Source organism: Maniola hyperantus, chromosome 28 (assembly GCF_902806685.2).
Source record: "Maniola hyperantus chromosome 28, iAphHyp1.2, whole genome shotgun sequence".
Classification (NCBI taxonomy): domain Eukaryota; kingdom Metazoa; phylum Arthropoda; class Insecta; order Lepidoptera; family Nymphalidae; genus Maniola; species Maniola hyperantus.
Window position 1 is genome coordinate 635,760 of NC_048563.1, and position 20,632 is coordinate 656,391.

At 36.8% G+C, this 20,632-nt stretch overlaps 2 protein-coding genes across 9 annotated transcripts in view; one reads left to right on the top strand and one right to left on the bottom strand.

Annotated features, from left to right (window-relative positions):
- Positions 1 to 10,760, bottom strand: part of LOC117995086 (uncharacterized) — a 32,894-nt gene extending 22,134 nt beyond the window's left edge. The window contains exons 1-7 of one of the 7 annotated variants that reach the window (XM_069508379.1): positions 10,278 to 10,758; positions 9,325 to 9,464; positions 8,225 to 8,329; positions 5,762 to 5,881; positions 5,174 to 5,284; positions 4,780 to 4,827; positions 2,196 to 2,582 (exon numbers count right to left, since the gene is read on the bottom strand). In XM_069508379.1, the coding sequence (XP_069364480.1) occupies positions 2,196 to 2,582; positions 4,780 to 4,827; positions 5,174 to 5,284; positions 5,762 to 5,881; positions 8,225 to 8,329; positions 9,325 to 9,436 (883 nt within the window). In that variant the 5' untranslated portion in view covers positions 9,437 to 9,464; positions 10,278 to 10,758. Of the gene's footprint in view, positions 1 to 2,195; positions 2,583 to 4,779; positions 4,831 to 5,173; positions 5,285 to 5,761; positions 5,882 to 8,224; positions 8,330 to 9,324; positions 9,465 to 10,277 lie in introns of all 7 variants that reach the window. The other 6 variants (XM_069508378.1, XM_069508380.1, XM_069508382.1 and 3 more) reach the window with 6 other exon arrangements.
- Positions 10,761 to 14,961: 4,201 nt separating this feature from the next.
- On the top strand, positions 14,962 to 20,308 carry LOC117995053 (ras-related protein Rab-24-like). Of its 2 annotated transcripts, XM_034983042.2 has the most exons (5): positions 14,962 to 15,238; positions 15,592 to 15,680; positions 16,533 to 16,659; positions 18,867 to 19,014; positions 19,742 to 20,308. In XM_034983042.2, the coding sequence occupies exons 1-5, from the start codon at positions 15,125 to 15,127 to the stop codon at positions 19,876 to 19,878; spliced, it is 615 nt and encodes a 204-aa protein (XP_034838933.1). In that variant the 5' UTR covers positions 14,962 to 15,124; the 3' UTR covers positions 19,879 to 20,308. The 2 variants fall into 2 exon arrangements, with proteins under 2 accessions (XP_034838933.1, XP_069364549.1); XM_069508448.1 differs by lacking the exons at positions 18,867 to 19,014; positions 19,742 to 20,308 and adding an exon at positions 16,860 to 17,740.
- Positions 20,309 to 20,632: the final 324 nt, after the last annotated feature.

A 20,632-nucleotide genomic window follows, 5' to 3' on the forward strand; every position in this document is an offset into this window, starting at 1 on the left:
GAATCGGCGCCAATCAGTACCCTTATTATAAATGCGAAAGTGTGCTTGTTTGTTAGTTTGTACTTCAATCACGTCGCAACGGTGCAACAGATTGACGTGATTTTTTGCATGGGTATAGATAAAGACCTGGAGAGTGACATAGACTGCTTTTTATCCCGGAAAATCGGCGAGTTTCCAAGGGATTTTTTAAAACCTAAATCGACGCAAACGAAGTCGCGGGCATTTCTTTTATTCTACTAATATTATAAATGCGGAAGTGTGTCTGCTGGTTTTTCAAAGGATGGGAATGGATGGATGGAGGATCCAAAACGGATGGGCCGTTCAATCGATTTTGATGAAATTGGGTACAATCACAGAGCAGAAACGAAGAGGAGTTGGCCTAAGCAACTGTGCACTGTGATTTTCAACTAGGTCCTGACGTCATCACTGTGGGCGGGGCCTTAGTTAGTATGCTGTCTGCGTTCGTCAGGTTCACATATATTGAGACTCGTATTATCGGTGTGTTTTCGCGTTTTTAAGAACAAAAGGATGAAGTGTTGTGTTTTATCGTGTCAAAGTTATTCAGACAGACGTTCTGATGCTATGAATGGTATCACATTTCATTTGTAAGTAATTTTATACGTAATTTCTACACTTATTGACATCTAGTGTGAGATAGCTGAACTATGTAGTGACATCAATATATCGATGTTAGGTCGCTAAGCGAGTAGTTTTGCTACTAACCCGCAGATGGAAAATTGAGAAGTGGGCGGCGTTCCACAACCCCTCACCCCGCAAAATGTCACTCGATATTTCAGTAAATCTGTCTACTAACAAATTGAGCCATAGATGCTTTTAATAAAAAGATTTTATTTATTTATTTATTTATTTTATTTCATAGGGAAATCTTAATACAACATCTCCTCTTTGTTTCTGCTCTATGGGTACAATGCAACTTGCATCCCGAGGATGGATATGGGGCATGGGCAATTTTTTTATCCTGGAGAATCAAAGAGTTCCCACAGGATTTTTCAAAAAACCTATACCTCAATGGGATGAATAGTTAGAGGCGTCTTACAGTACCTATTCTATAAAAAAAGAAAGTAAGTAAATTTTTTTTTTCTTCAACATGCGACACCCAAGCAAAGCGTCAATTCCTTATAATATCTAATTCTTTCACCAATAAAAGTACATAATACAATATAATCCGAAATTCTAACATAGAAAAAGGTTTTATTAAAAAAAAAAAAAACTATGCCCATGCACCACAGACTAAATTACAATTTTTACATCAACTTACAAACAAATAAATGCACAGTAAGATTTTCAAATTAATGTGTATTTTCTAAAATCCCAATATATTTACAATAATATAATTTTTGTACGACAAAACATTCACAGTTACAAAAAAATCAGTGATCTCCATGATAGGCAAACTAGAAACAAAAATAAGCTAGCTACTCCTGCGCTCCGCCTCTGGAAGGTGCGAAAGTCATTTGTGGGAATGAGTGTAATATTTTATAATAAAATGCCACAAGCAATTTTAGACTTGCCTTTACAGAAGTTTAAAAATGTGTTAAAAGTATGCTCCTAAAAAAAGCATATTATACAGTCGCAGACTATGTAAACGATAAAAAAGCTTGGATTTGACTCGCTCCAGCAATGCACGGGGCTGCAATGGCTTGTATAGTACGGTATAATAACATTGTAAATTGAAAAATTAAAAAGAGCAACCGCCGAGTTTTTTGCTGGTTCTTCTCGGTGGGAACGGCGTTCCGAACCAGTGGTAAATTAAAACTACCTGACTATTCATAAACACTTGTAAAAAGTTTACATGAATAAAAAAAACATTCTATTCTATTCTAAAATAAGTTATTTTCTAACATCCATGCATTATCTAATTTAGTGTACATACCTACTACGTTTTACTACACTTACCTCCATATTATTATATTACAGCATCGTTTTCGCATAGAAATATATTTTTTAATAAAATTATGTATTTTAAAATAAATTGCATAAAAATACTTGTACGATAATATTTTTTTGGAATAAAGACAATTTTTATAATCCATGCGCGCCATAAACTACATTTAATTTTCTCAACCTAAACAAAATGCACGTATCAACATATATATATGTATTTCTCAATTTAAAAAAAAAATTCGAAAAAAAGTTTTTTCTACATCCATGCGAGCTAACTACATTTTTTTTACCTTTACGTTTCAAAAATTTCGCGTTTCGTCGCATAACAATTTTTTTATCCCCCACTTTTCGTACCGTGCCAATCTTCTGGGGCGCTTTCTGGGCCACTTTTTGAGGAACTTTCTGGACCACTTTTTGGGGAACTTTCTGGACCGCTTTTTGGGTAACTTTTTGGGCCACTTTTTGAGGAATTTTCTGGACCACTTTTTGGGAAACTTTCTGAGCCACTTTTTGGGAAACTTTCTGAGCCACTTTTTGAGAAACTTTCTGGGCCACTTTTGGGGGGACTTTCTGGACCACTTTTCTCATAGTGACCATCTTATTCGACGGCATTTTTTTTACAACACGCGACGACGTCGAGTTCGAGGGTATCGCATTTGACGTTTTCACGATTTGCGCTATTCGGAAAACAATTCTTTTTAATCTATATTTTTAAAATAAATTTTGAAAAAAATGTATAAGTATTTATAAAATCTAAAAGTAATATTCATTTTTAAATTAATAATCATTGCTAATTAGTAATTATGCTTTAAAATCAACTCGTTCAGATTTTTTTCATAAAAAAATAATTCGCTTTTTTTTACAAAGAAAAAACCTAATTTTTTTTAATAAAGATTTTTCTTTTTTCCAAATGTAGATAACAAACTGTCTATATTTTTAGGCTAATGGATACAAAACCACGTACTCAAAACTTATATTTTCATCTTTTCTTTTAAAAAAATAAGTTTTTTTTACTTTACAAGCGTGATTATATACATAAGGTGAGCTCGACGTCTATAACCTTAGCATGAGATTTTACAGCTGATGTTGACAGAATTCGAGTATCGAAACAATTCAGCGTTAAAGTAAAATGGACTTTAACTGGCTTGTTTTAAAGCTTAATAATAAAATGATTTGGCTGAGTTTGTTGTGGGCTCTTCTCAGACTTGAGCGCGTTTGGAACCCTCGTAGATTTAGTTTTAAGTTTGCGAAATAATTATCACCACTATATCTTACAAATCCAACAACTGACAATCGAAAAGAGTAATTTATTACGTATTTTGAATCATTTGACTTTGACTTTGACTTTGCACAAGTTCGTCTAAACACGTAGCGCCAGTGTTCCAAGCGCAAACCTTGCGAAATTCTCCATACCACCTAAAATCGGTGGTACCGTTTTTAGGGTTCCGTATCTCAAAAGGAAAAAATGGAACCCTTATAGGATCACTTTGTTGTCGGTCTGTCAAGAAAGCAACAGGTTACTTGCCGTTGACCTAGAATAATGAAGTTTGGCTGGAATAAGGGTTCTGTTTTTCCTTTTGAGGTACGGAACCCTAAAAAAGGATGCTTAGGTCTATTTACTGTGAGTTTCGACGCTCTAATTCTATCAACGTTGGTGAAATGCAAAATCCCATACTAAGCACAATGAATAGTGAGTGAGTTAGTGTTAATGAAAGACCAATACATTGGTGTTAGCAAAATAAACAACTTATTATATAATTTCTTTAGTATTCATTAACATTGCCTGGCTTTATGACGTCACAAAACGGCGGAAAGTCATTCCCGTACGCTTAGGCTGAGATCTACCGAGCGCACTTTCGACTTTGCTCAGACTTATTGAGTTAAAACGGGACAGATTTATGTGAGAGATAGATAGATCTCACCCTTACAGCCGTACTCAGAGTCGGTTAATCGTTACTTAAGTTTAGTTAAAACGAGACAGAGCTATATCTTTCACATAAATCTGTCTCGTTTTAACTCAATCCTAAGCAACGATTAGTGACTCTGAGTACGGCGGTTAGTATAAGATTTTACGTCTCAATAACCTTGCCAGAATTCGAGAGTCGAAACACAATAAGGTCAAAGTAAAATGGACCTTAATAGCCTTGAATTGAAGTCAAAAATTCAATGCCACCGATTTTAATTTCGCAACGTTTCCGCTTGGAGCGCTGGCTGTAGATGTGTAGACAAACTTGAGCTTTGAAACAAGGCAGTTAAGTGCCAGTTTACTATAACGCGGAAGTGTTTCGACACTCGAACACTATCAACGTGGGTGAGACATAAAATCTCGTACTAAGCGTACTGTTCTTACTTTAATCGTAAAGCTGGACTTGCAACATTTTGGTGTAATGTGTCGAGTTTTTGTAATTGGGTATTTGACTCCAATTTTTTTATTACTTTATTATAAACTAGAATAAAAATAATGAAGTAAACTAAAAAACTAATTAAATCAAACAAATAACAAAAAAGTTATAAGCATTTAAATATTTCTGATTAGACAGAGATAGCGATACAGCAGTTTGACGTCACACCTACTAATGCCATAGTAGCGTAGCTTCGTGCGGTTTCATACAAATTTTCGTTTTGCGAGAAAGGGATAGAAGACCCTCCCACTCCAAAATTAAAATGCCTGTAACTTTGTAAATGTTTGTTGGATTTTAATATTTTTTTCAGTGTACGTCATTATTTTTATCCTAGTTTATAATAAAGTAATAATATTTATCAAATTCAAAAGTAGGCAAATACCCAATTATAAACAAACGGTACAAGTCAATATCCGGCTTTATATACATAGTTTTTGTGAATAACCCAAAGTAGATATAGCATACTACTTACCGCCTGTGGCGCGCCTTCTGTATTCCCTCTTGGCCTTCTTTTCCAGTGCTTCTGGGTATAAAATAAAACTCATTATTTTATGAATAGAATAGAAACTAAATAATAGAAAACGAAAAGTTGACTGACTGACTGATCTATCAACGCACAGCTCAAACTACTGGACGGATCGGGCTGAAATTTGGCATGCAGATAGCTATTATGACGTAGACATCCGCTAAGATAGGATTTTTGAAAATTCAACCCATAAGGGGGTGAAATAGGTGTTTGAAATTTGTGTAGGCAACGCGGACGAAGTCGCGAGCATAAGCTAGTCAGAATATAATTTTTTTTAAAGACAACATGCAATAGAGAACACCAGTTTTTGGGCCCTTTTTTGAATAAACGAAAAACTCACCCATTTCCCTAGCCCGTTTCCTAGCTAAGTATTCTGGGCTAGTCTTGTCCACGCGTGGACGTCCACGCTTGCGCTTTTCCCCTGTATCCGGTCGGTTATTCATAACTGCGGCTGGGAATTAAATATTAAAATTTTGTAACAGTTCTTGAATTTCGAAAACTGAGGCTATTATAAATACAAGGTGAAATTAAAAGGTGAAAAACGAAGACAGGTACCATGTCTCATTAACATCGAAATGACGTAATTTTGACGTCAGCCGAAATAAAATAAAAATATATACCATCAACTCGAAACTTCAGTCTAGTGCTGACGTCACTAAAATGGCGGCCACGCGCATTAGCAATTTGCGGGACTTTATTTTTTTACTCCAACCGGTAAAGGAGTGGACTGAAAACCGAAAGGTCGACGATTCAAACCCCGCCCGTTGCACTATTGTCGTACCTACTCCTAGCACAAGCTTGACGCTTAGTTGGAGAGGAAAGGGAATATTAGTCATTTAACATGGCTAATATTCTTTAAATAAAAATGAAAAATAGTATGGTATGTCATTAGATGCCGCATAAAAAGGCGAAATTCTGTCTTTCTTACCCATTTCTCTTGCCTGTTTCCTAGCCGCCAAGTTGGCCAAGTATTCTGGGCTTGTCTTGTCGATCCTTGGCCTCCCCCTCTTCCTTTTAACGGGAGGGGGGGTAACGTTCGACGCGGCCGCTGGAGGGGGGTAGAAATATGCGAAAATAAACATAATTGCATGCGGCTTTAACCAAAAATCTACTTGTATCTACTGGCATGAAGAAAGAAACATATAACATAGTTATTGTATGTGTATTGCATGTATACCTCATACGCAGTGGCGTGCACTCAATACTCATCCATCCTTGCCTTTACACAAGTTTAAAAAAATGTGTTAAAAGTATGCTCCTAAAAAAAGCATATTATACAATCGCAGACTATGTAAACGATAAAAAAGCTTGGATTTGACTCGCTCCAGCAATGCACGGGGCTGCAATGGCTTGTATAGTACGGTATAATAACATTGTAAATTGAAAAATTAAAAAGAGCAACCGCCGAGTTTCTTGCTGGTTCTTCTCGGTAGGAACGGCATTCCGAACCAGTGGTAAATTAAAACTACCTGACTATTCATAAGCACTTGTAAAAAGTTTACATGAATAAAAAACATATTCTATTCTATTCTATTCTACTACTACCATACCATACTAATATTATAAATGCGAAAGTGTCTGTCTGTCTGTCTGCTAGCCTTTGACGGCCCATCCATTCAACTGATTTTGACGAAATTTGGTACAGAGATAGCTTGCATCCCGGGAAAGGACATATGCTACTTTTTATCCCGAAAAATCAAAGAGTTCCCACGGGATTTTTAAAAATCTAAATCCACGCGGACGAGTTCGCGGGCATCATCTAGTAGAGGCGTAAATGCATTGCTTACCCCAGTTGTAATAGCTCAATGCAAATTTTCCAATATGACCTGCAAGTAAACAGGCACCTACTTAACTAATGCCTACCCTGGCTTCAAACCCTGTGCACGCCACTGCTCATACGGTATCGAAGAAATTGGGATATAAAAAAGAAAAATAATAATTGAGTATATTTTATAGAATTGAAAATACCATGGTAAAGTTATATTAACCAGTGAACGACAAAACATAGAAATATCCCAAACGCTCCATAATAGTGTACCTAAATCTCTATGGCGGGTGGTGCATGTTACATCTAATGGCTTAGTTCAGTTACACTAACTACCCAATAAAATTGTCAATTTTACAGGAGAGCTGTTTAAAGTTCAAATTATGACTAGCAGAGGAAAACGTGACTGACTGACTGATCTATCAACGCATAGCTCAAACTACTGGACGGATCAGGCTGAAATTTGGCACGCAGATAGCTAGTATGACGTAGGCGTCCGCTAAGAAAGGATTTTTGAAAATCCCCCTTTCTCTCCAACTAAGCGTCAAGCTTGTGCTAGGAGTAGAGAGGTACGACAATAGTGCAACGGGCAGGGTTTGAACCGTCGACTTTTTGGTTTTCAATCCAATTTCAATTTACCCGTTGAGCTATTGTGACTCAAATAAAAATATGAAATTTTAACTCCTTAACTGTCAATTTGACTGAGCCAATCACGGCAGCGGTTAGTGTCGTATAACACACAGTCCGAACCAATTATGAGCTTGCGATTTACGCTAATATAGTTGGTCGTGAGGTCGCAGCACATATATTTGAATGACAATAGTTAGAAACGCGGTTTCTATGCTCTGTCGTTCACTGATACATACCAATCAGTGAGTTTTATCCAAAAAAAAAAATCATGCACACAAACATACAGCATTACATGTACCTATATTAATTTGAAAAACTGAAAAATAATAGTTATGCTTATTTATTTATTTTTCAAAAAAATATCAGCGAAGTACTATAAAGAAGTAAAAATATATCTAAAATTTAAGATACTTAAGCAACGCAAATCTAACTACAAGTTTTTGCATAATAAGTGAAACGACTTAGGCACAACGCACACCAGTACAGCGGTGTGGAGATCTTTCTTGATATAACAACTCAAGTAAATTACAGTACGCAGCAGAAAATAATGTACATCGACCTTAAGAAGGAGATAGCGGATTTGTAGAGCATTGTCTCTGTCGTTGAGACCTATATCTTTCTAAAGGTCGATGTACAATATTTCATGCCTTTCCTGAGAACCCATGTTTTCCGTACTAGTCAATAGTTTTTTTAGTTCAAAAAACTTTCAAAACTTTCAAAAACAACAACAAAAAACATGTTTTTTGAACTTCAAAAAACATTCGAAATTCAATTCCAAACATAGTTACCCCTGTGAGGTTTGTGATTGGTTGGCCACTCAAAATGGTTAACGCATACTGACTTTTTTGTCTTTGTCATATCCGTGACAGATGTACATTACTTTCGGACGCGTACTGTAACTATGATGGGTCACTGCCCATCAACGCGGCGACTACCTCACGTTTCTTCGACACTTCTATATCTATAATGATTTCTATGGTCTATAATGTCACTTACCAACATTGATTTCTGGCTTGTGTCTATTGGCGTACAGTTCTACCGCGGGAGGCACGAAGTGAGATACGGGGGAGCGGTAGTCCACGTTCATTGGGAGGGGGGGTGCTGAGGAATAAATAAACTCATGTTAAAATGGACCTTAATCTCTTTGTGATAGAGCTCAAGTTCCTTCAATCTATAGAGCGTCAAAATAACAGAAAAGTCAAGTTAAAATGGACCTTAATCTCTTTGTAATAGAGCTCTTTATACAACTTCTATGATATATATTATAAAGCTTAGCCGAATGTATATTCTATGCTAAAATCTATAGAGCGTCAAAACCTAAGTATGTAGATAACAGTAAAGTTAAAATGGACTTTAAGACTTTTGTTTTAGAGCTCAAGTTTCTCTGTATATACAGGGTGTAACCAGAACGCTAGCAAAAACTTAGCGTTATTGTTGTACTATCTAAACACTATCCAATACCAATAACCATTTGCCTTATTTTGTAGTTTTAGTGATTTAGTATTTTTCAAACCCGCAGTGCAAAATTCGGGTCAATGCCCCACCTACAACGCGGCATTGACTCCGAGTGGCCTACTTACGCAACGTCCGTTGACCTCTTGCGTCCGTCAGATGTTTTATTTGCAATATATCGAAAAAATTACAGGGGTTTTTTTTCGCGTTTTTTTGTGGTATCATATCACTGATCATCAGTACTATCACCTGTCTTCGTTTTTGCCAGCGTTCTGGTTACACCCTGTATATTGCTTATTTTACCTCTATTATTCTCTTCTCCTTCTCCATTGATGTGCATAGAGGCATACAAGCATTGCTTACCCAAACTATGACACTCACCATTATTATCCCCAGAGACTCTCATCTTCTCAGTTGAAGTACATAGAGACATTCAAGCACTGCTTACCCCAGCTATGATACACACCATATACGTATGTCTCCATTAAGCTCCTTCTTCCGTTCCACTGCACATAGAGGCATACAAGCACTGCTTACCCAAGCTATTATACATGATGTGTCCATTAGGCTCCTTCTTCCTCTCCACTGATGCACATAGAGACGTGCATGCATTGCATACCCACGTTATGGTACATGATACCCACCATATATGTCTCCATTAGGCTCCCTCTTCTTCTCTGGTGAGGTCTGCTCATCAGCAGACTCTGCTCCGTTGATGTGCATAGCTGACTCCAGTTGGCTCTCGCACAGTGCCATGTCTTATATTATTGAGGTGATGCTTATACTGGAAGACAAGAAGTATAGAAGAATTTTACTTATATAATACTAACTTATGCTTGCAACTTCGTCCGTGTGGACTACACAAATTTCAAACCCCTATTTCACCCCCTTAGGAGTAGAATGTTCAAAAATCCTTTCTTAGCGGAAACCTACGTCATAATAGTTATCTGCATGCCAAATTTCAGCACAATCCATCCAGTAGTTTGAGCTGTGCGTTGATAGATCAGTCAGTCAGTCACGTTTTCCTTTTATATATTTAGACTAGCTTATGCTCGCGACTTCGTCCGCGTGGACTACACAAATTTCAAACCCCTATTTCACCCCCATAGGGGTTGAATTTTCAAAAATCCTTTCTTAGCGGATGCCTACGTCATAATAGCTATCTGCATGCCAAATTTCAGCCCGATCCGTCCAGTAGTTTGAGCTGTGCGTTTTCATATTAAACCTACTCTGTAGGTTTTCATATCCATAGCAGGTTAGTAGTCTGTCATACTTATCCCTATTTATCCAATATTATTATTGTGAAAAAGGTTTGTTATTTTTCACCATCAATTTTAAATACTAGAATTCCAACAAATATTTCTTATTTACTTAATTAAAAGACAGTTTTATACAGGTAAATAGTAGTTATAAACAACAAGTTTGAAGCTCTATACTAGTACTTTGCCATGGAGTTGTTTGTGTATTCTGTAAGTAGTTTACAATACTACATATTATAACATCAAGTCATAGTTCAATGCAAAGTTATTCAGCCTTATAACGGTATGTAATTACAATTCTTATCGAAATAGCAGTAAAAAGCATCAATAAAACTTACCTATTAGTTCAATGAAACCATTTTGTGCCAATGCAAAAAATATCCCTTTACACTGCTAAGTAATCTTAAATACTACTACGACAACAACTCAAACACACCAAAAAGTTACCAAAAGTTAAATATAACAAGGGAAAAGCGATTAAAAAACAATAAGGTTACGAAAATATTAGACTTGGGTAAAGTAATAATCAATTGTATAGACGGACTAAAACCATCCTAAGGGGATAATAAGACGAGTCGAAATCACGAAAAACCCAACGTTTCAACCGCTAAACTATGCACACACCACATTATTTTTGTTTGGGAAAGATTTTGAAAGTGGTCACAAAAGTTTACGAACGCGATTCACGGAAATATAAACAAATCTGCAAAACCTATGTACTGGCTGAACGTCCATTGCTTCACCAAGATGGGGTAGCTACTGCCTGCGAAAGGTGTGAGAAAGACAAAATTATTTATTTGCTGGCAACATTGTCTACAAGTCAACCATTTTGTGTCAAACCTTTGACGTTTTGTGCCTACTTAACAAAACAGCATAACTTCCAATAACTTCACAAACTAATCTGAACTCTATAGTATTACAATAAGGTGTATTTTTATTAAAAGAAAATTGTAACAACAACGATGACTCATTGACTGCTGTTACTCATTCCAGTACTCCTCAACTTATTCGTGCTACACACAAAACAACCAAATAACGTACGCAAAAAAATTAATCAATGCAATTAATTTTAAAATATAAACAAAAATTTATTGTAGCGATTGGATTGGTTTTAGTATTTTAAAAATTAACAGTAATATAGACTTTTTGTGTTTAACCTGCAACATTAGGATGGGTGTGGGACGAGTGCGCATTCGGAGGAAACAGTGTAGAAAAATTGTAGTTATAGGTAGGTCGGGCGCTGAGTTGGCACTTGGTTTGTATTATTACTTCAACAACTTGATAAGGCTGCGCGTGTTATCACTTCGTGCGAGGTTCTTTTATGTGGCTTCACCTTGGACGTTTATTCTTGTATATTACTTGTTTATTAAAATGTTTTATTATTTTAATTTGTGGATCAATATATATTTTATGATTTTTTATATGTATAATAAACTAAAATAATATTAAAATTAAGATCAAAATAGAATTTATGAGTTATTTTAATAATACTATGCAGATATTTCTAGCACATAATTAAGAAATGGCAATAAAAATAATATACACTCGCTGGTTTTAAAAAGTCTGTGTTTTAAGTGTTTTTGATAGAGAAACTTCAAACAAAGATAATGCTTTCATTGCAAATTCTTAATATAATATTTTAAAGTTAGTTTAATCTGAAAGTCTTAAGATTGTTAAAAATTAAAATTCTTTAATTGTATGGAATCTATTACGTGTTACTTTCACAGGCATTTTAGAGAACTGAGCTTATTGACTCACAAAAAACATTGAATTATTATGTACCTACTACTAACGTTATCTCTATGACAAAAAATGACTTTTTAGAATAAAAAAATCGATAAGTAGGTAGTTAGTTAGGTTTTAAAAATTTAAGGAAGAAGTTATTTTTTTTAATTGAAAAAGCAACTAGGTAAGTAAGGTAGAAACTTATGATAGGAGTTGAATGACTGAGGCCTTAGAAATTAAGTGCTTCCGTTTCCATACAAAACTTCAACTCGTGTACTTATTCAAAGGTTTTTTTCTAAAATAGCTCTCGTTATCGACCCTTTTATAACAATATCTATTGTTGTCACATACAAAAATCGATTGTAGTTTACATAACAAAACCGTTCCATTATAACCTCTATTAACATATTGATAAGATCTCGTTTTGAATACCGTCACAGGTATCTATTGTACCTCCCACAATCAATATTTTGTAAAAGAGTGGGGGAGGTCAATAAACACTAAGTGCTGCTATAGTCTGCTTATGTATAACAATTTAACAAGTGAAATAGGTAATTTATTTTATTCCACTGCTAGAGCCCTTGATTGTAATCTCACCTACTAGTATGTATGATGATTAAATCTAAGATAGAAACGGGCTATTCTAGAAGGGATTTGGTAGTTTTAGTAGATTAGATAGTCCCCTATTTGGTCTTTTTAATTTATTGAAAGTTAGCCCTTGGCTGCGATCTCGCTTGATGGTAAGTGATGATATTGTCACAAATGGGCTTATTTGATTTGGGTAGGTACAGTAATCCTTATCGGTTTCTACGCAGCATTGAAAATTGTACCGGAACGCTAAATTACCTAAGTAGGGTGGTAAATAGCCACGGCTAAAACCTCTCACCAGACCCCAGCCAATTTTTAATTTATGGACTCTCAAATTGCGAAACATAATTCGGACTCTGCCGCATTATTATACCAAAAAATTATTCAACACTAGCCTATGATCGCGATTTTCCCTATTTCACCCCTTTAAGAGTTGAATTTTCAAAAATACTTTCCTGCCAACGTCATACTGTATGCCAAATTTCAGCCCGATCCGCCCAGTAGTTTGGGCTGTGCGTTGATAGATCAGCCCTTTCCTTTTATACATACATTTAAACATACATTTGAAGACCTCCCTGGCGCAGTGGTAAGTGCTGTTGTCTTATTAGTCCCGGGTTCGATTCCTGGCAGGGGCTTAGAATTTTTTAAAGTCTGGTCTGGTCTGGTAGGAGGCTTCGGCCGTGGCTAGTTACCATCCTACCGGCAAAACTGTGCCGCCAAGCAATTTAGCGTTCCGGTACAATGCCATGTACCAAACAGTAAGTTTTATCAAAACTGCTATATCCCTTCCAAGTTAGCCCGCTTCCATCTAAGATGGCATCATCACTTACCAGTTACCACCAAGTGAGATTGCAGTCAAGGGCTAACTTGTATCTGAATACATGAATCCTGAATCTCACTCCTTTTTTAGACAATTGTGTAGTAGTGGAAAAGGTTACGACATCCAGAAATGAGGATTAGGTACAAGATAGAGCGAGGTTTTGAATAAATATACTTAGCTAAGTTTGGTATTTTTTACAAAAAGGTGTCGGTGCGGTGGTGGTGGCTGGTGACCTCATTTGCTCCATGGCGATGAAGAACTTACGGTAAAACGAGTGCTGCTCTACATAAATACAACGCAAGCACTTGTTAACTTGTCCTGGCTCAGTACAGTTGGTTTTTAAGTACAGGTAACTACTTAGATGATGCCCGCGACTTCATCCGCGTCGAATTAGGTTTTTTAAAAATCCCGTTGGAACTCTTTGATTTTCCGGGATATTAAGTAGCCTATTTCCTCCTTGGGATGTAAGCTAATTCTGTACCAAATTTCATAAAAATCGGTTAAACTGTTGGGCCGTGAAAAGCTTTTGCATTTATAATATTAGTATGGATAAAATGTGAGAGCTATTTCTCTGAACGTTAAGATCTGGAATGATAGACGGACAGAAGAAGCAGTGATAGAATAGTACTTTTGACGTTTACCTCCTATTTGGGGGTCTAAGGTTCATTCCGGTAGGTACGCATTTCTAACTGTCGAAGTTGTGTGCGGTTTTTAAAAAGGTGTAAATATAATAGTCTGCTAATTTACACTTCTCGTTCCAAGTGTGAATGAGGCCCGAGCTCAGTAATGAGTCAGAGGTGAATTGATGACTACAATGATGATGATGATGATGATGGTATTTTTTATCTACTTTATTAATAGGATGATGACGATTATTATTATGTAAATATATAAATCTTCTTTGAAAGTTTCGGTTAAAATAGGTTCAGCGCTTTTTGAGATTTAAAATAGACTTAATGCTATTAGAACAGCGGTTCTTTGTGTACCGTGATATGAAATGAAGAACATTATTCAAGTTCGATATTTGTCATAAAAAATATGATTTCTAAAAAACGAGCCATTTTTCAGATTTTGTCAGGTTATAAAAAAAAATCAACGATTGTAAATTGTAGCAGTCTTTCACAGATTTAAAGAATAGGTAGCTGTGAAAGTGTAGGTATAGGTAGCTGCTTGGAGTCTGTTCGGATAATACTTGCGCAAACAATTAACAAGTGGATTATGCAGAATTCCTATAACTCCTAAGGGAATTCCTTTAATATTTGATGTTCATCCTTTATAATAATTATTAATATCATATCTATTAAATCGGATTCTAAATCGAATCACAAAACGTACTTAGTGTAATGCTAGTGTTCATATTAAGTAGGTAGTTTATTTGAATAAATCATAATAAAAATACGGGAACTTTGAAAATTAACAAAACATTTTTGCTATCCCTATCTATTCCCAGAATTTGGTAAATGCAATGGCCGACGAATTTTGCAAAACTTTGGGAAATATAAAAAATATTAAATTAATATTCCTACTTTTGGTACTAATTATTTTATACTGGCAACACTGAACTGAAAGTGCGTTCCAACTCACGATTGTTAACTTGACCGCAAGGTTTTTCACATAAAAATATTAAAATTTACCTTATAGTGATTAAATTATTATTGGTAAACTGCAATATTTAATTAAATTATTACAATATGGTCTAATCCAGTTATAAACCAGATATCGCAAAAAGTGTAATAGCAATGCCTTTTTGAGACCAACGACCATAGATTATCTAGCCAACGACGTAGCGTTAATCATTAGTATATTATCTATGGCGTTAATCATCGCATTCATCGAATCAATCAAATGTCAAAACAATTTATTTGAATTTGACACTTGACAGCTGTATATAAGTAGGTACAAACTACAAAAACAAAAACATTTTTCGAAAAAGTTAAAGTGGTGTAAAATTACATTGTTATTGAAATAACAATTGTTATACGCGTTGTAGCTTATCTATAAGTGCATCTTATAAATTATAAGTATGGTAACAAAGTCTAAGTGTTAATAAATATGAGTAGATGCGATTTTAAAATAGTACTTTTAGGCAGCGAACATGTTGGTAAAACTAGCTTGGTCCTCCGATTTGTTAACTGCAGATTTAATTCTGGTACGCCGTATCAAAACGTGAGTAGAATATTAATTAATTATTGTATAGGTACATTGTATGCCCTTTAAATTGATATATTATGGTACCTATAGTACCAACACGAAAAAGTATTTTTATGCATGTTGTTTTTTATTTACGCGTATTAAATGATGTAATCCTTTGTGTTGGTAATTTGTAGAACTTTGTTTGATCTTGTATTATGTAGTTATATTATGCCGTAGTTCCTTTTCCAAACAATAATTCTTTGGTTAATAGGATAGAAATTTAAATATCCTTAAAAAATTTAGTTATAAAGTTGCATGGAATGGAAACAAGCCTATTTAAACGGGCGTTATCTATTTAAGCATTTAATTGCATTTTTGGTTTTCAGACAATTGGTGCAGCTTTCTGCGCTAAGCAGATGCACTCCAATGGCAAAGACTTCAATGTTGGGATTTGGGACACCGCTGGCAGTGAAAGGTTTGTATCATGATTCATGACCGACCCATCTTCTTCTTCTTACACTTTGGGGCTATGCAGGTTCTCGAATCGAATACCCTGTATCACTTCATCTATCTTCATCATGAGCTATCTGCATGCCAAATTTCAGCCCAATCCGTCCAGTAGTTTGAGCTGTGCGTTGATAGATCAGTCAGTCTGTCACCTTTTCCGTTCATATATTTAGATAGTGGCGCTGATTCTGTTGTTTTTCGCTAAACTAAATTTAGAGTATCTGCATCCTCTTCTTTTTAATATTGCTAAAACATGACGGAACCTGAATTTTACATTTAAAGACTAAATTTTAGTGCACGCTACAAATTTAAACGATACGCTCGCGACTTGCAGCTAAAGTGACAAGGTTTGACGGCTCTAAATTAAACTTAAAACTGTACTGCGTCTGTCTTTTTCATATTATATTAGTAAGTAGAGGATGCGAATGCTCTAAAGCTTTGTTGTGCTCAGAATCAGTACCAATATTGAACTACTAAAGCTAAAAAGTTGTGATAGCCTAGTGGTTAGGACGTCCGCCTTTTAATCGGAGGTCGGCGGTTCAATCCCGGGCACTCATCTCTAACTTTGCGGAGTTATGTGTGTTTTAATTAATTAAATATCACTTGCTTTAACGGTGAAGGAAAACATCGTGAGGAAACCTGCATGCCTGAGAGATCTCCATAATGTTCTCAAAGGTGTGTGAAGTCTACCAATCCGCACATGGCCAGCGTGGTAGACTATGGCCAAAACCCTTCTCACTCTGAGAGGAGATTCGTGCTCTGTAGTGAGCCGGCGATGGGTTGATCATGATGATGAAAGCTAAAAATGTTTGATCTTCAGGTATGCAGCAATGACCAGAATGTACTACCGTGGCGCGCATGCAGCTATAATATGCTATGAGCCGTCGTGTCAAGCCTCGTGGACTCGGCTAAGACATTGGCTGTTGGAACTGCGCACTGTTGAGGAGGTATGCCTTTATTCATCACCATTACGTACGGATTATACCATTTGTACGGAGTGTATCCGGGATACCCGTTGCTGTATCCCACTCTGTTTGTCATGGGCATGGTGGGATACAGTAGACTGGAATTAAGAAGAGAGGTATCCCTGGCTGCATACATATTTAAGGTGCTAAGAGGGAAGGTGCATAACCCTGCTGTTCTGCAGGAGTTACGCTTTTGTGTGCCGAACGACAGTGGGTCACGCAGACGCAGGCCTCCACTGCTGGCGCAACCGCGCGCTCGCACTTGCCTGCGGCAGCGGGCGCCGCTCACGCGCGCGACTTGCACGCTCAACTCGGTCGCTGAACACATCGACCTGTTCAGCTGCTCACTGGGCAAGTTCATAAGGGCCACAACATTTTTGTTAAGTTTTTAAATAAAGTAGCGTTATGTAAGTTTTAGTCAGTTAGTTGTAAATAGTAAAAAGTATGTAATAGGTAATAAGTAGATATAAATAATTTAAGTTTACTTAGCTATCGCATTAGGTTAGCCTGTAAGGATAGTTTTAAGTTGTGAAATAAATAAATAAATGAATAAATAAATAAATTATCATTAGTGATGTGCCGGATCATTAAAAATGTAGATCCGCGGATACGGATCCGGACACGGATCTTAACTTTCTTGACCTTGAAACAATAGTTGACGCCACTTGACGCTTTGCGTGACAAGAAACGTTTCGACTTGTATTGCGCGGGTCTTTCTTTTGTTTTGTTTATAGTATAGTGTGACACCTCAGAACAAGGACTGTTAGAAGTAGCCCTATTGTGACACCTACTGTTAGAGCGAGATAGCTAAATAAAGCTCTTGTTATAAAATAAAATAAATAATATATATTTTTTTTTAATTTATTATTAACATACAAGAGAAAATTACACATAATAGGTAGCACGCATTGTAAAAACCACAGAGGTTTGACCCTCAATGCGTACGTCTGCGCATTACATCATGCCTACTTATATCATTAAAAAAAAAGATTATAAATAAATCATATTACTATATTATAATATACTAACTAAATATTAAAAAAAAGAAAAACAAAGAACAGACAATACATATACATACACATATATGTATAAACACACATATATGCATACACACATGCACATACACACACACATATATATATATATATATATATATATATATATATATATATATATATATATATATATATATATATTTTTTTTTAGGTGACATTATTATTTATGTGTTGTGTTAAACGCGCGACAATTATATCGTCACGACAGGAGCCGAGGGGATATCCCCTAAAATAAAATAGCCTTTATTCACTGATACACTAGTTTTACATCTTATATTACTAACTAACCGTATTACTAATTTCTTATTTCCTATTATTTAATTATCCTATCCTACATAATTTATTCTAAAAAAATTAGTAACACCAGCAATTTACAGTTCAGGTTGTCCTCTTTGTACATAGGCCTCCTCTAGACTTCTCCATTTTTTCCTATCTAACGCTAGTCCGCGCCAACCCTTTGGCAGGTCATCCTCCCATCTCCTCTGTGGCCGTCCTCTCGCTCTCTTCCCATCTCTGGGGTACCAGTAAGTGACCTCTTTGGTCCATTTATCCTTTGAGGATCTGATCACATGGCCAGCCCAACGCCATTTAAGTTTCTTGATTCTTCTTGAGACGTCTGTCACACCTGTGATCTTTCTAATTTTGGTCAGTCTCCATTTGTCTTTCAGTTTGATATGCAGCATGCTTCTCTCTATCCCTTGTTGGCATACCTTTATTTTCTGATTGTGAGCTTTTGTCAGACCCCACGTTTGACAGCCGTAAGTAAGTATTGGTAGGATGCACATGTTAAATACTTTACGTTTAGTTGGCATTGGGACAAAGATATCCCAATGCCAACAAAAGCTCTTGTTAGAATGTGACAAAATGAAAATCTGCTTGAGCGAGAGGGACTGAGGTGACGGTTCCAGCGATGAACATCAGCAAGAACTGTCGGGAGACGATCGGCAGCTGTCAAACCCCCCCCCCCCCCCCCCCCCAGCCACCCTCACAACGGCAGCAGCGGCACGCGCGGCCCGCAGTCACACGTGCGCGAACTGACCCCGAATGGGTTCGAAACTAGTCGGGCTAACGTCGACTAAACACGTAAGTACAGCCGGGATAGATATTATTTATAAAGGTTCATATATTTTTCAGGACTGCAAAGTATACCTCTGTGGTACAAAAAAGGACCTCCTAGACAGTGGCGCCGTACAGAGAGAGGTGCCCGAAGATATAGTGGCGACATACTCACAAGGACTTAGAGGCCATTTCCTGACCTCCAGCAAAACTGGAGAGAATGTTGGTAAGCAACTTTAAACACATTATGTTCCCCATATCATCTTCATCATTAAAAAACCGCCCAAGTGCGAGTCAGGCTCGCGCAATGAGGGTTCCGTACTACAGTCGTATTTTTTCGACATTTTGCACGAGAATTAAAAAACTATGACGCGTAAAAATAAATAAAAATCAGTTTACAATGCACAGGTGAAGACTTTTCATATGATACCCCACTTGATATAGTTATCTCACTTTGAAAGTTGAGAATACTAATTATTAGTTCATGACTGCAATTTAATTTTTTTTGTGTGATCTAACCCTAAATTCACGGTTTTCAGATTTTTCCCCAAATGTCAGCTTTAAGATCTACCTACCTGCCAAATTTCATGATTCTAGGACAACGGGAAGTACCCTGTAGGTTTCTTGACTGACAGACAGACGACAGACAACAAAGTGATCCTTTAAGGGTTCCGTTTTTCCTTTTGAGGTACGGAACTCTAAAAAATATTCAATAAAAAAAATTTACAAGTACACACAAGAGGGTATGAGGAGGTCGCATAACACTGCAAGTTAATAACAGACAGCGCCATCTATGATGCGATTTAAGTAAACTATTTATTTGCTCATGAACACTTTTTGACGACGCGAGATCTACCGGATATCGTCCGCACCGTCGGAACCCTAAAAACTTCCAGTTAAGAAATAATGATAGTTATTGTCACCTATATGACTAGATTTTTAAATAATTTCAGATGAGCTTTTCCAAAAAATCGTTGACGACTGCGTGACGGATCTCAGGGTGATGAAGAACGTGGAAGAAGCGAGAGTGCAGCTGCAAAAAGAGGATGCTGTGTACAGAGCGAAGAATAAAGAATATTGCTTCTGTTGATATTATCATTGTGTTTTAGAATGGGTAAATAATGACGTACACTCTAGATATGAACCCCCCTTCCTACGAAAACCCCCCCATTCTTAACTCCTCAAATATACCCAGTTCTCCCACAAACCCCTTCACTTCTTCTAACCCCCTCCTTGTACTTCCCCTTCTACCCTTACTCCATCGCCTTTCTTGCCTTAGTCCCTCGTGTCCCATACCCTATTCCTGACTCCTTAAATATTCCCAATTCTCCCAAAAACCCCTTCACTTCTTCTAACCCCCTCCTTGCACTCCCCTCCTATCCTTACTCCATCGCCTTTCTTGCTTTACTCCTTCGCGTCCCTTACCCCATTCCTGACTCCTCAGATATACCCAGTTCTCCCAAAACCCTTCAGTTCTTCTAACACCCTCCTTGTAACCCCCCCCCCCCCCCTCCCACCATTTCTTGCTACTCCTCTTCGCTTCCCTTGCCCCATTCAAAAAACACAATATATCCACTATACAATTACCTCATACAAATATACACCCCCGAATCGCACCCTAGCCAATTCTGAAGGGTTTGGGAGTACACCGTATAAGTAAGATAAACCCTCCACCATCAATGAAAGGATCACGACCCTCAAATGCTCGCGACTTCGTCCGCGTGGACCACACAAATTTCAGACCCCTATTGCATCCCCTTAGGCGGTGAGTTTTCAAAAATCCTTTCTTAGCGGATGCCTACGTCATAATAGCTATCTGCAAACCAAATTTCAGCCTGATCCGT

What these genes read in the sequence shown, in the direction of transcription:
- LOC117995053 (XM_034983042.2), top strand. Translation starts at nt 15,125, where the DNA reads ATGAGTAGATGCGATTTTAAAATAGTACTTTTAGGCAGCGAACATGTT. An exon ending in GACACCGCTGGCAGTGAAAG is followed by an intron (nt 15,681 to 16,532) that starts GTTTGTATCATG and finishes TTTGATCTTCAG; the next exon opens with GTATGCAGCAATGACCAGAA. An exon ending in CAAAACTGGAGAGAATGTTG is followed by an intron (nt 19,015 to 19,741) that starts GTAAGCAACTTT and finishes AAATAATTTCAG; the next exon opens with ATGAGCTTTTCCAAAAAATC.